This window comes from Papilio polytes, unplaced genomic scaffold, assembly GCF_000836215.1.
Source record: "Papilio polytes unplaced genomic scaffold, Ppol_1.0 DF822178.1, whole genome shotgun sequence".
NCBI classification, from domain to species: domain Eukaryota; kingdom Metazoa; phylum Arthropoda; class Insecta; order Lepidoptera; family Papilionidae; genus Papilio; species Papilio polytes.
This window is the reverse complement of record NW_013527026.1, coordinates 5,421,713-5,438,864: the sequence shown is the minus strand read 5'-3', so window position 1 is coordinate 5,438,864 and position 17,152 is coordinate 5,421,713. Positions and strand designations below refer to the sequence as shown.

The window sequence follows — 17,152 nt, the reverse complement described above, 5'->3', positions numbered from 1 at the left end:
TGGATTCAGATATGACGGCTGATAGAGATGTATGGAAGAGCAGCACATACTGTGCCGACCCTCCGTAAGGAATAAGGGCAAGTTGATGATGATGAAACAGAATTTACAAATAGTTATAATAATAATAACCGACTTTTGTATTAACATATCTATTTATCGGAATTTTATAAAATCACTTACGCATTTGATATTTCTAGAAGTTTCGACGCTAAGGTTGGAGTTATCGTGATGTTCGGCGAGTTGAGACAGTGTGGTCCCAGTTCTTTATCCTGGAAAGTGAGTTATTTACAAATAAATTAAACAAATACAATTAATCTATACACCAGGTTCTAGATCAATCGAATGTTATCATTCACCGAGCTAGTGCATGCATTTTTTTACATTACGAGGTGCCAAACGAGCAAGCGGCCATCTGAAACCGCCACAATGGCAAAGCGAGCCTGAGGACATCTGGAATTGCAGATGCGTTGCCTATACTTAATCGACGGAGGAGACGCACATAGAGAGGATACTTTCTATGCGTCTCCTCCTCCGTCAAATCCACTTTTCTTTCCCATCCTCTTCTATTTAGAAAAAGGTGGAAAGGGTAAGGGACCAAATGAATCAGACGAAACGCGAAATTGGTCCCACTTCACGTCTGTCTTGTGTGTCGTCGTGGTATTGCACCGGGCGAGCCGACCCATTCGTGGGAAGATGGTAAAGCGGGCTCTACCATCGTTGGACCGACGCCCAGGGCGCTTGTTTAAAAGGGGGCATCAAAGTTAGCGATATAGGGGAAAAGGGGGCGTCGTATGTTGCCCAGAGTACGAATAGTTAATACCGATATACATATATTAACTAGCTATTTCCACTTTCCATTCTCAATTGCAATTGTTAAAATTACCGTTACCATAATTACCTTCCTTTCTTACCTTTTGCTAATAGTTTATGGTACTTTTCCCACATGAAGGTTTTTTCCAATTTATTTACCTCTAAGTTTAATAGTCTAAGTTTAATAAAAAAATATAGCCTAAAACGTGTCGCAAGTGTAGGGCTTTTTATTAAAGAAATAATTATTAAAAAATATGCTGTAATTGCTGACATTTTAGGCAACAAAGAAGTGTGTTACGCTTTATTATCATATCATACTTTATACTAATATTATAAATGCGAAAGTTTAGATGAATGGATGTTTGTTAGAGTTTGCAGCCTAAACGGCAGAACGCATTTCAATGAAATTTGGTATAGATGTAGAGGATAGCGTGGAAGAACACATAGGCTATTCACTTTTGTTTTTTTTTTATACAATACGGGCGGAGTCGCGAGAAATAGCTTTATATAAGTATATAAGTGTAGATTTTCAGCTAAATATTACCTTATCATAGAACATACACATTACATGTGTCCCTTCCTTGCAGTACTGCATCTTTGGACAGTAATCAGAGACGTAGATGCTCTTTTGACTGACTGCATCTAGTACTCGAGAGCATTCAAACTCATCCAATATCAATAAATATATCAGAAGAACTGAGCATGTCTGAAAAGAAAGATAACACTTAAAAATATCAGTGCTCTGTGTAATCTATACGTTTCTGTGTAAGGTTTTTATTAGCGTACTTTTGTACGTATTGAAATAACTTAAAAATTATTGGGCCGATTTTAAAAATTCTTACACCATTAAAATGCTACGTTATCAGTAATATAGGCTATGTTTTTATGTGCTTTAAGAAAAAAGAACGACCATCTTATTAATGTCATAAATATAATAGTTTGGATTGATGGATATTTCTTAAAGTTTGTAGCATAAACTACTGAATAATCTCAAAGTTTGTAATATACTCGTATGTAGAGGATAGTCTGGAAGAACAAAGGTAAGGTGGAGTTGTGGACGGCAGCTTGTATGACAAGTGTAGTGTAGTTCTGGGTTAAGTATTACTGCAGTAGAAGTCGTTAATTATCTGATCTTACTAATATTATAAATGTGAAAGTTTGTAGTCTAGAAAGCAGAACGGGTCTGGATGAAATTTGGCATAGATATAGAGGATAGTCTGGAAGAACACATAGGCAACTTTCTCTTGTTTTCATTAATTCATCGCGGACGGAGTCGCGGTTGAAATCTAGTTGTATATTAAAGATACTTACCCAGGAAAACATTATAACATATCTATATATTTCATTATAATCTCTGATAAATGATCGCCTTCGTAGAATTCATAATCCACAACATCGTTTCATTGTTTTTATAATTTCCACGTCGTAAAACTCTCAAATATCTAAAATATGTCAAATAACATTGTTTTTACTTATGCTTTATGCATGTGTTTTTGAAAAGTGGGTAGAAACGGAAAAAAATACGTCTTTTGATAGCGATACGTCATCGATTTGTTTATGAATATTTTTATTTCTACCCACTTTTTAAAAACACATGCATAAAGCATAGAATAATTTAGTACACAATGGTAATAGCGAGAGCAATTTTTAATTTATATTTGTTTATTTTCAAGCGACTTTATAACGGAATAGGATCTCAATTTTTTAGTACATTTTTTGTAACTAAATATACTCCAACTTTGTACTATTGAATGCATATACTTAAGTATATTATTAACTAACAATTTAATTTTAATTACTCTATTGCAATTACCATAGATACGAAAATTGTCTATACAAATTCAAATAAAATAACTCAAATAATTTCTTTACAATTTGGTATTATAAGAAGCTTTAATCAGAAACCTTGTTAGGTGAAGCGAATCTAAATAAAGGCAACTTTCTGACCAAAACAATTGCAGGTGTTGCTGCGATACGGATTGTTTAAAAATGCCTTCCAGATGTAGGGCATTAGAATACAATTGAAGTTAGAAAATTTTAAATTTACCTAAATTAATACAACTAAAGAAAGTAACAATAACAATCACGCAAATGTTAAAATGTTTGTAACCTAAACTGCTGAACGGATCTTGATGAAATTTTGCATAGTTAAGGATATTCTGGAACACATTGGCTACTTACATTTGTTTTTTATAAGTTGGAATCGCTGGCGATAACTTGTATAGAATGTAATAATATACTTACTTGTTATATTTTACTTTGGAATAAAATATATTGAACGTAAGCACGATCACTTTTGCATTTGTTTACAATGTACAATCACCGTCCAATGTAAAATATGAACTGCACAATTGATAACTACAAACGTACTGCACTAGTATCAAGAATACCGTATTGTTTATCTTCCGTATTGTAAAAAGGAATAACTTTCCCACATTAGAATAAAAAAGTAGTGCTAGACCGTCGCCCTTTAGCTACTTTTTTCAAACAGCCAGCATTGAGTGTTCGAGAACAATAGTGTTTTGTGTTTCTATTTCGATAAACTTTGCCGATAGTTTATAAAAGTAGTTCTTCTCGATTTTAACTTGTATGTGCCAACGACTTGACTGATGACAATCTGTACCAATGATGATCTTAATCATATTCATTATAAATGTTGTTTTAAAATCATCGTTAGCAACTGACGCGCACGTAAGTTATCAATCGTTAATTTTATTTACATCTAAATTATTTTAATGGTAATGTTTTAGTTCTTTAATATCTTATTTTTTTATTTAATATAAGGTGGCAAACGAGCAAGCGGCCACCTGAATCCACCGAAATGGAAAGCGACCGCTGCCCATAAACATCAATTGCAGATGCGTTGCCTACCCTTAATTGACGAAGGAGGAGACGTACATAAAGAGGACATTTCCCCTTCCTATGCGTTTCCTCCACCGTCAAGTACACTTTTCTTTCCCATACTTTTCTCTTAAGAAAACGGTGGAAAAGGGAAGTGACTAAAATTAGGCCTCCGGCACCACACTCATCAGACGAAACGCGGAATTGCGTCCACTTCACGCCTGTTTTCTGTGAGGTCATGGTATTTCACCGGGTGAGGCGGCCCATTCGTGCAAAGATGCTAAAGCTCTACCACTGTTTAAATGTGTAAAAACTGTTAATTATTTCATTAATTACGGTTCAAGAACATTCTGGTTAGATAGGCAATTGTTTTGGAATAAAGCGAAGCGTATCTTTAAATTAAATCCCTCTAAGAATCTTCTAATCTTCACTTGTTTTTGCAAATATTCTTAGCCTTAGGGTGAGTTGTACCATATCGCCGGTTACCGTTAAAGTTAAAATTATCTGTAACGGTAATATTTGGAATAACCTTAAAATTTACTAAGGATGAGTTACATTAACTAACTATAAACCTTAACCAGCACATTCCCGATGGTTACGTCTGCGGATGTTCATGATATTCGCTACACCAGTTTTGCGCTGGTCAAAATGACGTCATATTTGACACTAATCATAACCGCCCGATTTTGGGCGGTTATAGTTAGCGTTACGGTTAGTGTCAGTTCGGTAGTGTCAACTGTCACAAGCTCTTATCTTCAAAAGTACAAATAATGGAAAAAGTAATGGAAAAAGAAAATCTCTACTATTATCCTATACATAATCCAGAAGAATAAAGTCTTGCGTGCTCGGAAATAATGGTTGTCCAAGATTCAACTCGAAATTTGGCCAAACATTCAGTTTGGACAAATTTCGAGTGTCTAAGGCCATACGCAACAGCGCTTGTCCCTTTTCTCTTATTTAAAAAAAATGTCCTCCATAAAAGGACAATTTATAATATGGAAAATAAATAAGATGCATTTATATTTGTATAATTTTATTGCTTCATTTTTGGCGCTACATATTTGAGTAGTAAAGTAAATACAGTTTCAATAATGGCCCAAACTAGTTTATTTTCTCAAGAGTGCCATTTTCTCCATCTCCGTGGGCAAAAAGTTTATGTCACTATAAAATACCATGCATATGATACATAAATTAAATCGGCGAAACATGAATTTCCAAACATTTTAATTTACGTAAATGTCATTCTTGACACCAACTTGACACTTTAGTGACATTCAGGTTTAAATGTTTCCATTGTAAAAACGAAAAACACATAAAACCTCTGTGAGAATATGTTTTTGCACTTGTAACCCTATTATAACTTTTACGATAACCGGCGATTTGATGCAACTCACCCTTAAATTCACAAACGTATCAAAACATCTCGTTGTCCCTTTTATTTGTTAAGAGAATAAGAGAGAGGAAAGAAGTGCTTTCTAATGTTGTCCATCTACGTCTGGTTTCTGCGAAGACACAGCGGGTACTAAATATAGGATTTCAATTGTAGAAGAAATTGTTGCATTTCTTGTGGGGTTTAGTAAAACTAGTATCCTTTCGTATATATGTAAAATAAATGTTTGGGATTCGCTGAGAGAGAAGGATTGCGTTCCATCAACTTCGAACCCAAACGCATTAGAAACCAAATTAATTTGTTGTAATCAATCGTTATTAATTAACGCTTCGCTTTGACTGAATCAGCTCAATGACTATAGTAATCAAGTTGATCTACTTTTACCCCATTAAAAGTACTACAGGGTCAGCAGTTCGATCTACAATCAGACAGGTTTTACGTAATTAAACCAACGAATATCAGATTCTAGTGTGTTTTATAAATTTAAGATGCTTTAATATATTTGAAAACATTCGTACGCATTGTTTTATTATTCATACATATTAAATTTTTCCAGAATTCGGCTATCGATCAAAGAAATCATACTGTTTTCAAGCCAACATCGTATTTCACAGAAATGATGTCCGTAAGTGTTAATGTTTTATATTTAATTGGCCCTAAATATTGATGTCTTCAAATATCTGGAATTAAAAAGTTGAGTCCAAAGACAAATAAAGTAATTAAATCCAAAAGTTACATTACAATTGTTACTATATTTCAAACTAATTTCAAATCTTCTTGCAGTTATATCCACAGTTACCGACGAAAAACGTAAGTTACTTCGAGAAATCGGAAAATTTACTACGTCTGCCCAAGAAATATTACGAAGATAGGAAGAGGAAACGAAAAACGATAAAGAAATTACCAAAGAGAACTGTACAGAAGATAATTAAAAAAAGCAAAACTAAGTATAGAAGAAATTTTAATCTAGCGACGATGCAACCAACACAAGTATCGAATTTAATTGACAAATCATTCTCAGTACTAGTAAATAACGAAGTAACAACACAGATGAACTTAAGAAAGAAATCAAGGAAGAATTTGAAGTTAATGAGATATCCCATGCCGTTCCAAAAGCTACCTTTTCACTATAGATATAAGAGAGATAATGATAGGGATGTTTATATTTTAAAAGATTTAGATGAAATTCAATTTCTTAGTGATGAAGACGGCTATGACGTTGTAAAGGCTCATGTTAAAAATTATTGGTAAATCTGAATTGTATTTAAGTTTGTTTATTTTTAATTATTGAAGGAACAATGTAATTTAGTTCTGTATTGGTTATTTTTTTAACATTGAATATTGTTGAGCATTTTTTTCCTTGTTTTATTTCTTTTACACTTTCATTGGTTTTATTTACTTTTTCTTCGTCTGTTTTTTTAACTTCTGTGGATTATTTAAATCCTCTTGCAATAGAAGATTTATGAGGTTTTAGATGATTAGTTGCTTCGATTGAATTGATTTAGTTTCAAAAAACATCTAGATAGAGAATGGTTTCTCTGATTTTTTTTTCAAACAGTTTGAAACCCTTTAGTAGCTCGACAAAAATTTGTATTTTGCTAGTATAAATATTAAAGGTGTTATTTTATAAAACCTATTGCTTACGTGACTCAACTTGACCTATATTTTGTTGGCAACGTTTCTATTTCCTTGTGCCAAATGATAACGGTTATGATGCTTCGAGCATGTTACGATTTTGGTTTAAATTGTATTCTAGGTGTATTATTTTTTATTGTTTATAGTTTCATTCAATTATAATGAAATAGACTATTAATTTCTGAATTTTAGTACATTTGTTTTGTAACATGTATAATATTTCTAAAAATTCCCTATTTATCTATAAGAAGATTTAACTAACTTTAAAATGCGATAATTCCAATCTATACTATCTATATTTTTATTATAAAGAGAAAAGATTTCTATTTTTAGATGCACTCAAAAACTACTGGGTCGATTTTGAAAATGATTTTACCATTACAAGGGTAGTTTATCTGTAACATAGGTTATATTTATTATTTTCTAATATCACGAGGACGAAATTGCGAGCAATAGCTAGTTCATAATATAGTAGTAAATGGTACAACAAAAACTAATTAATTTATTAAAATAATTTATTAAATATTCGTTTAATGCACTGAGTATTAAAGAATATTATATCTATAGTAAATTATAACTAATAGATACTATTTACATTTCACTTATAAAGTATACCGAGAAACCGTTTAAAAATATCGGTTTTACAAAACTAGCAAAAACTTTTTTAGTAATTTTTACAAAAAATAAATGACTTGCAGCAAAACAGCGCTGCATTTTTTTACATTCATGATCAGTCTTCAAGCGCTTTCCGCTTTAATTTCTTCGCCACCGTTTTTGTTCCTGTATTCCCAACCTTGGTACGCGAGGTCCTGAGGGCTTGATTCATGGTCCCTGAACGCGATGCCATTTGATCCGTATTTATGAGGGTTCTGGAATAATAGGGAATTATTAATTCCTTTGTTAGTTTTGTTCGTACATCTTGAAGGTTTTGTACATTTGTTTATGAGGTTAAATGTCGATAGTTGATTATTATGTACACAGATATGTAAATAATAAATGGTCCAATACCATGTTTTGGTAAAATAAATTTAGACCATTTATTATAAGTTCCTGTATTCCGTTAAAATATAAATGTAAGTTTGATGGGATTTTAATTATTCCGAGCACTAAAGTAAACGAAATTACATCTTAAAGTAAAATCCGATCTTTTGTTATTGTTCCTTATTATTATAAATATAAAAAGTAATAGTCGCCCGCGACTCCGTCCGCGTGAAATTAAAAAAAAAACAAAAGTGAGTAGCCTATGTGCTCTTACAGATGACAAATTTCATCGAGATCCGTTCAGCCGTTTAGGCTCAAACTCTAACAAATATCCATCCATGAATACTTTCACATTTATAATATTAGTAAAAAGTAAGATAATATAAGATTTAAATCGATTAGTTTCTTAGAACAATAACAAGAAGTACAAACAAAGCCAGACATTATCGACGCATTTAAACTACAAAACAAGCACATACAAAAAAAAAATCTGCGGCCTTGAGAGGTCGCCTTACATCGCTATATCCTAAAGATGGTTCTAACTACAAGTTATTTACTTACGGGATAACTTTCGTATTGAGCGTAGTGTGGTGGACTTTCTCTAAAAGGGCTGTGGATGCCGATACCCGCTGGAGAGTACTGAGGCCCGGAGTAGTGGTTGGAGGAGAATGGTGAAGTGAGGTTAGGCTTGCAGAACTTGAAGTAGCCAATGACGCCTGGAATAAAAACGTTGCATTAGTGGAAATGTTGAATAGTTTGTTGTTCAAATTGTGGAGCAGTTTTATATCTGTTATTTTTACCAATATAATGTGAACCTTCTTGAATTATTAAACTGTAGTCTGTTCGTTAAGTATAGTTTGATTTTTAATGAAAAGTTCAGGAGTATATAATTAAGTATTTTTATTGTAAACTTGCAGGATAATTCCCTTTCACAATATGGTTTTGGTTGGGATCTTTTTGCATTAGTTGTTCTAAATTTTCATCATCAATTTGGCCTTGTCCCCATTGAGGGTTGGCAGAATATGTGCTGCTCCATACATCTCTATTATCAGTCATAACTGAATTCACTCCATGTTGTTAGTAGTTCTAAATTTGAAAAACATTGGATTTTTCGTTTGAACTTATTACCTGGTACAATAAGAGCCATGAATCCTAGGAATTTCTTGAAGCTCGCGAGACCGAGGATGAGAGGCAGGAAGAGTAGGAGCTTCAGCTTGAACAGCTTGAGGATCAGCAGCATAGGAATTATTAGCTTCTTTAGCTTGTGACGACCTGTAAATAAACATTAAACAGTCTTGTCAATTTTTAAAGGTTTTCTTGATACGAATTTTTAAGTAAGTGAACATTGATTTTTTCAATGTATTATATTTTTTTTGTAATCTAATAGTGCATGTTTTTAAATCTCAGCAAAGTTTTGCTTTGTATCTTTTATTTGAAGCTGTTTAGGAAACTTTAGACCCAGTAATCATAGAATAATATATGTCTATATTAGGAAAGTTATTCATTAAGAACTCACGGAAGGGTGCTTTCTTGTCTTCGATGATATCGACTTCATCTGCGATCTGATCTAAGAAACGAGGGGCAATAACACCGTTAGATGTGACGTCATCATCTAATTGCATCTCCAGTGCTGTAGACCTTAAGAACCTGGAAAATTAGAAAGGAAATTTAATAGTATTACATCATCAGCCACTCTCTGCTTACTGTATATATCTGTGGATGGTATTGTGGAATGCCTAAGTCTAACTACGCAAGGATTTTGGATACAATATTGTCTTCTGAATATAATTGAAAGTTTTCATTTTATAACTTTGCATTGTTTTTAAAAGCAATGTAATGGTATTTAGAGTGCCATTCCTGTTTATGCCTTGGCACGTATTAACGGAAATGTCGCCAGTAACAAGGAGGTCAGGCCAATTCATTTGCATAAACTGATGCTAACATTCGACTGTTATTGCGCTTGTTTACTCCAATTACCAACTTAACAGGCCGCAAGTGGTTGTTTAAGCTCTCAGGGTATTGATGTCCAATTACTTTTAAAATGAGTTTCTTTTTGTTCCTAGTATTAAGATCATCAAGAGACCGAAAAAATATTGTAAGTCTACAGTTTCAAGTATTACTTTGTTTGGTGTTACTTTATTGTGCGATTTTAATTATTTTTCAATAAAGTCAAGTTTGTCTACAATTTTTACAATCAATCCTGTTCTGAAGTTATGAAAATATCTTACTAAATGGATGGATGGATGTTTGTTAGAGTTTATAGCCTAAACGACTGATCGGACTTTGATGAAATTTGGCATAGATGTAGAAGACAGTCAGCAACAATACATAGGCTACTCACTTTTGTTATTTTTTTAAATACACGCGGACGAAACCGCGGGCGAAAGCTAGTATATTATAATTTCTGCTTAGTATATGAGCAAAATTCAATCTCAAAAACATATCCTCGGCAAAATAATACTATTGTAAAAGAAATGAACAATTGTATTAACCTTTCAATTTTCCTCATTCCAAATTTGACTAGTGCATCCCAATCCGTGTCTTCGCTGCGCGGCTGCGAGCTCAGCTCTGGAGGTTCATGTGCCAGCGCGCGAGCCTGCGACTCTACCTTCACCAGAACTGCATTGTCTGATAATCTGAAAATAGTATTCCAATTGTAAATCTTTAAAACAATCTTTGGAAATTGCTACAAAGAACTAAATTATACTTCATACTAACATATTATAAATGAGAAAGTTTAGATGGATGGATGTTTGTTAGAGTTTGTAGCTTAAACCGCTGAGCGGATTGTGATGAAATTTGGTACAGATGTAGAAGATAGTCTGGAAGAACACATAGGCTACACACTTTTGTTTAATTTTAATTCCAAGCGAACGGAGTCGCGGGCGAGAGCTACTCACTTGTATGCTTGTTTGTCAAAGAAATCATCGAATGATCTCAATGCTTGTGCTTTGAAGCAATCGGCTAGGTCACCGTTGATGCACTGCTGCGTCGCTTGCTGGATGTATGGGTCTTGGTCCTCACCGAGACCGATCCAATCCAGAAGTCCTCGTCCGGATGCTTGTGGCTGGAAATTTTAGAATTTGTATCATTAAAAATTTGTATTGTGTAATATACAATTTTATTATTTAAGGCAGAATGTTGATTTATTTATTTTAGTTCTTACAAACTACTTGAATTGTTAATATTACTTATAGAAGGAATCTCTAAAGTGGATGAAGGATAGACAGATATGTTTTTATTTTTTTAATTCACCTACTATGTTTTTTTTTTATCTAAGCTAATTCACATGGTATTGTTGCTATTATTTTAACAAAACTAAACTTCGTTATAAGATTCATCATTTTGCTTTTGTTAATTAAAATCACGATAAAACAATTGAGTAAAGGCAAAAAGTGGTGGCTTTAAAATTGTGTTTCAGTTTCTTTACTCGCATCGTTCGCGGTAAAAAAGTTTAGTGCACAACCTATATGAACTTTTTTATCGTACGACGGAAAAATCGGTTGTAACCCTATTAAGGAACATTCTCTTTTTACTACTACAATTGTTTTTATTAAGTATTTATATTTTTAATAAACCTTTCTAAACATAGTCCTCGCAGATATCTGCCTAATGAGTCAAAACATTTTGTCGGTCTATAGTTGATTAAAACATCGACCATTTTTGTTTTCCACTATACCGTTGCGTACTGAAATACCCATACATATTGCTATTTCAACTTTTCCGCCGAGAATAACAGAGATAGCATGTCTGTTCTCACTCACCGATCGTCCATTGTCATTGCCGAAATTCAAAGATCTGCCTTCTATATCTTCTTTGGGCGGTTGATCAGGTAATCGTATACCGCCATCTCCTTTAGATTGCAGCGCTAATGCCGCTATAACCAGCATGAACCACCTAGCTTGGTACATTGTTATAGTAATCCTGAAACAAAGAAATAATCATATATGAATCTTATAAAGTAAAACAATTATAAGACATGAAAAAATATGGCCTATGTTACACACAGATAAATTACCTTGACCTAACGGTGAAAGAATTTTTAAAATAGGCCCATTAGTTTTTGAGCGTATTCATTACAATAAAACAAAGTTTTTCTCTTTATAATATCGGTAGAGATAATATATATAGAAGTAGTATAGAAAATCGGTTTTCCTGACCTTTGCGTCATGTTCTATATGTTATAAGTAGTATGTTTATAGTATTAGTATAGATATTTTTTTATATAATATAAGGTGGCAATTGAGCAAGCGGCCACCTGAATCCACCGAAATGGAAAGCGACCGCTGCCCATAAACATCCGCATTTACAGATGTGTTGCCTACCCTTCATTGACGGAGGAGAAGATGCAAATAATGAGGACACTTTCCCTTCCAATGCGTCTCGTCCACCGTCAAATCTACTTTTTCTTCCCATCCTTTCCTCTCAAGAAAAGGGTGGAAAGGGAGAGGGACTAAAATTAGGCCTCCAGCACCAATCTATTTAATCGATGCATAACTGTGGGCTTCTACAGGCGATACTACATAACAGTTATTATACATAAAAAAAAATTGTCTTGCTCATTTTCTTTCAAAAAGCTGAAACAACATGCTTTATTTAAGCGTTTACGGAGTAACCTATTGTAAATACAGCACGTAAGTAATATTACACCAATTTTGTTGTTGGACGTAATTTTTGTAACACTTACGACTTTATCCTCAATTCAAATGTAAATCTTTTACATTCTTTCGTAAATTTTCCTCGTTTTTCATTTTACACTTCACGTTTTCTGATTCCTCTAGTAGCGTGCATTATTGTTGATAATGTAAATTAGTTCTTAATGCTTGGTAATAAGGTTTACAATCTTATCGTTTGTTAAACATTTACATTTATTACTGTCAACGATAGAAAGTGCGGCACATGCTTTATGTCACGATGTTCTCAAATGCTATGGATGATTGCGTTTTACGTATTTGTGATGTGAAAAAAAATAAAATAAATTTGAAAATAAAAGTAAACACTTTTCACAGATTAAAAATTATTCCGTTCAAATATTTCTATTTCAATAGATAAAAAAAAATACTGGCTACTAATAAAGTTCACAAACAATTGAGAGAGTGAAATTTGAAAATGGAATGTTTGCGCGCTATACGTGCGAGCGAGACGCACAACTTTCGGTTGCGAACTGGCGCAAACGCACGTAATGGCCACCGGTAACGGTTAGCGACAGTTTTGGCGCGCGTTCGACAAAAACAAAACGCCTATTTGAATACTAAACAATATAAGAGACGAATTGAATAAAAATAATTGTCAACTTATTAATTACTATACTGTACTACTAAGTTGACATTTTTAAGTGTCGGAAATTCCGGTAGAAGGTGTCAACAGAACGTAGCTTTATATTCCTGATGCTTGGATTTCAAATAAATATGTTCTTAATAAATTAACAATCTCTAAACGTTCTACTGGGCTTTGAAATCACGGAGATTTAAAGAAATACACAATCAAATGGAAAACTAACCGATTTATTTAAGTTAACATTTTAATTCCATAGATGGCGTTAGTAGTCATAGAATAGATATTTGGAAATCTTAACGAAACTGTAGGTAAGTCAAACAATAGACAGGGAAGTCAATACCGTGAACAGTAAAATTTACACCCAAAGTAGTTCCTTTGTGTTATTTGAATGAGCTTAAGTGAAAGCATTTCCACAGCCAGAACCAATAATTATAGTCCACTTACATTCGCTATTTGTAAAGATTTAAGATTTATTGGACTTTTGCTGACTGGGCTGCGTTAGGTCATGTTTTAATTAGAAGTAGTGTTTAGAATACTTATATTTTTTTGTTAATTGTATTTTTTTTTAAATGAGAAGGGGGCAAACGATCGGCGGAAACACAAAGGTGGTCAACGATGCCCATTATGTGTAATTAATCTTACATGATATAAATAAATAAAAAAAATATACCAAAGACTAAAAAGACTGCTAAAAGAGTTCAAAAATAAATACTAAAATTTATTTCAGTGACTGGCTATATCACCATTAAATGTAAGCTACGGGAAAAAATAGTTTTTTAATTTCGCCGTCGGAAAGTTTTGACATTGTCATTCTGAGCAGCTGAGCTCGTCTCGTGATTCGAATGAATAATATCAGTACTTGAAGTAATAGTAAATGCTTGAATGCGGTATTTAATATTTAAATTTAACTTGTTATTCCCATGCAACTTCATCCGCATGAAATTATGAAAATTTTATTTTGTTGTTTAAATGTGTCAAATTATCAATTGCAAATGTCAAAATGACATGACATGATGACAAAGCATGGCAACCTTGTTTCCTTGATGTTGGCAGCAACTTATGGTCTCTTTCCCACATTTGGGTTTTTATCCAAAATGTTTACCCCTAAGTTTAATGGCGTGAAAATATATAGCCTAAAGAACATTAAGAGTAATGAAAAATAGTTTTTACTTATTGATAAAGTAGCTTTTTAATGGTTAAAGATTTGAAATCGGCCTACTAGTTTTTGAGTTATTTCAATACATACAAAAATACAAATCTTTCCTCTTTATAATATTAGTATAGATAGAAATAACGAAGTAAACTCATAAAATGAGACATCAGTTTTAATTGTACTTAGTGACGTGAGGGTATATCACGAATATTTTTTGACAGTTGAACGTATTCGTAATGTCAATAAAACAAAATCGCTCTATGCACACCTCCGTATGTACTCATACTGGTCAATCGCCCGATTATCGGTCGATTAAAATTCTATAAGAGGCCGTTATTGATCACATGTAATATTAGATTTGTCATGCCCTCAAAATTTAAACCGTTCCGTTACTTTATTATGAAATGCGTTACATAATGTCAATTTTGAATGCCTCATCCATTCAGCGTATGATTCATACCTCCGTACGACCCAGAAACAAAGTACCCTCTGTTTAGGATAGAAAACTTTCTCTTAAATACTAAAGACATTTTTCAAGTAAATTACTGACGTCCTAGGTATTTTTTTTGTAATTGTTTTGCGCCAGACCTTTTGCAAAATGGATTTTTTGTAACTGGTAACTAAAGCAACTAAAATAATATCTATATTTATACTATTATAATAAAGCGTAAACACACACTTCTTTGTTGCCTAAGATGTCAACAATTACAGCATATTTTTGAATAATTCTTTTTTTAATAATGAGCCCTACACTTACGTCAAGCTTTAGACTATAAATTTTCCCGCCATTAAACTTAGGGGGTATATATTTTGGATAAAAACCCTAATGTGGGAAAGAAACCATAAGTTGCTGCCAACATCAAGGAATTAAGATTGCCAAGTTTTGTCATATCATGTCATTTTGACATTTGCAATTGATAATTTGACAAATGTAAACAATAAAATAATTTTATCCTAATGAAATCGCACGGGAACAGCTAGTAGTTCATACTTTTTTAAAGTAAATTGCACTATCTTTCAATTAACTTGTAAATATTTTGTGTACATACATACTCGTATGTCAAAGAATCCTGAAAGTGGATTCACTGAAGAAGCAACTATTTGGAAATACTTGGTAAGTTTTTAAAAATATGACTAAATTAATTAAATAATTAAGATGCTTTGACTAATTATGTTTTTCATATCAATGTGCTACGATTTATAGTTTTTTTTTTACATATTTGTGTTTTAAATATTTTATAATATTTTTGATTATTTTTCATCTAAATATAACACATTGTTTTTTATTTCTTGGTGGCCAATTAACATCAAGATAAAAACTTGATTAAATTAAAAGTAAATAATAACTTACCTCGATTAATTAATAAAAAAAAAAAAACTATTTAACTAAGATCTAGTTCACGTTCAATGCACTGAACGATGCAAGTAAGAATGAACCAAGTGGCGACTATCCTTATATAATAATAACATAAGAATTGCATAAACTTCTCGGATCCGTATTGTATCCAATCAACACAAGACAAGCAAATTTGAACCATATTTCTTGAACTATAAGAGCTATTTCCAAGCATTCAGAAATCTCAGTTTATACACTAACGTTTATGACTGTTGTACTATCATTTTATTTTAAACTCTAATCTGTTGAGCTTTTGAGTTCAATTTAGCTTGATCAATACAGTTTTAAAGTTTTAGTGGATACAGAAATAATATGCCATAGTAATATGACTCATAAAGTTATAGTAGTTAAGATTTATTTTACGGAACTAATTTTTGCAAAACGTTCGCGTTTGAATGAAGATAGCGTAACTTCGGGATATTCCCAGTGATTGTTTTAAGGTCTCTAAGTATGGAGAGAGACTGAATTATTTTCTGAATTTTAGATGGCACTATTTATTTTTTAAATAAATTCTTATTAAATATTTTTTTATATCCGTAAAAAACCAAAACCAAAAGCATTTTTTTTTAATATTATGTTATTGCATTTGTTTCAAGCCTTCTCCAGCCTTAAAAATAAGATGAGCAAAAATCGATACAGCACTCTTATTAATTCATAAACAATATTTAAATAAAAAACAATCACATGAGTAAAACACATTTTTTAAACTAAAATATAACAAACTGATAAAACCAAATGAAGAAGAAAGCCGAGAAGTATTTAAAATAAATTTAAAATTTATTAAAAAGTCTTCTCCACTGTTATCGAGCTGTAACTCGCAAAACAAATCCTGGTTTGGTTTCATCATTTAGTTCATGGAGACGTTATTCCCTACGTCAAACGTTACTTGAAGTTTCAAAATACGACCACTGAGCAATAAGTAAAATCAGGTTGCGTTTATAAAAAGGATCCGGTATTTACGTCACCAGAAAATAGTCTAGGGGGTAGGCAGGTCAAGGGCAATCAAGAAGGAAGTACAACAAAACTGACAAGTAATTTTTGAGTTATAGTTATCACCTCTCTAAGGAAGGGGGAAACAAACCGTCGCTTACTCTCTTCCAGTATGTTTTAAATTCACTCGGACAAAGTCGCGGGCAGCCATATGTCTTGTTTGTTTTTGTAGGAATAATTATTATCATCGATATGAGTTAACGTACTGTTTGTTTTGATTCGATATTATGTAAGTAAAAGTCAATCTTAAATTTTGGTAAAAATAATACGAGTACCTTTATTCATGGAAGTTTTTGTACGTTTCAACATTGAAACAAGATTATCAAAACAATTACGTGAAAGTTTTGTTTAAGTATTTTGATATGGTACCTGGAATTTATGGATAAGTACAATGGATGGACATTCCATTAAAATTAAGTAACACAACGTTGCTTTTAAGTAAATTTACATTAGTTGCGAATGATACTTTTGATTATTATTTAGATATTGTGTAATATTTTTTTTTTAATATTACGGAAGGATGCGATAAAAACTTGACAACTTCAAATTTTACAACTGAAATATATATTTCTGTAGCTCTTTGCAGTATAAATTCGAAATGTATACCTTATAGCTGTTGCTCGCGACTTCGTCTGCGTGAATTTAAAAATTAATTAAAACATACCCTATGCTACTCACA

At 32.5% G+C, this 17,152-nt stretch overlaps 2 protein-coding genes across 3 annotated transcripts; one reads left to right on the top strand and one right to left on the bottom strand.

Annotated features, from left to right (window-relative positions):
- Positions 1 to 3,449: 3,449 nt before the first annotated feature.
- Positions 3,450 to 6,293, top strand: LOC106106592. Its single transcript, XM_013287191.1, has 3 exons — positions 3,450 to 3,501; positions 5,598 to 5,666; positions 5,825 to 6,293. Exons 2-3 carry the CDS (start codon positions 5,658 to 5,660, stop codon positions 6,290 to 6,292), a joined length of 477 nt encoding a protein of 158 aa, XP_013142645.1. The 5' UTR covers positions 3,450 to 3,501; positions 5,598 to 5,657; the 3' UTR covers position 6,293.
- An 884-nt stretch (positions 6,294 to 7,177) lies between these two features.
- On the bottom strand, positions 7,178 to 15,503 carry LOC106106530. Of its 2 annotated transcripts, none has more exons than XM_013287128.1 (8): positions 15,439 to 15,503; positions 11,422 to 11,581; positions 10,558 to 10,724; positions 10,150 to 10,293; positions 9,174 to 9,304; positions 8,786 to 8,929; positions 8,219 to 8,373; positions 7,178 to 7,545 (listed from the first exon to the last, which is right to left on the bottom strand). In XM_013287128.1, the coding sequence occupies exons 2-8, from the start codon at positions 11,566 to 11,568 to the stop codon at positions 7,414 to 7,416; spliced, it is 1,020 nt and encodes a 339-aa protein (XP_013142582.1). In that variant the 5' UTR covers positions 11,569 to 11,581; positions 15,439 to 15,503; the 3' UTR covers positions 7,178 to 7,413. The 2 variants fall into 2 exon arrangements, with proteins under 2 accessions (XP_013142582.1, XP_013142581.1); XM_013287127.1 differs by lacking the exon at positions 15,439 to 15,503 and adding an exon at positions 12,345 to 12,784.
- Between the last annotated feature and the right edge of the window lie 1,649 nt (positions 15,504 to 17,152).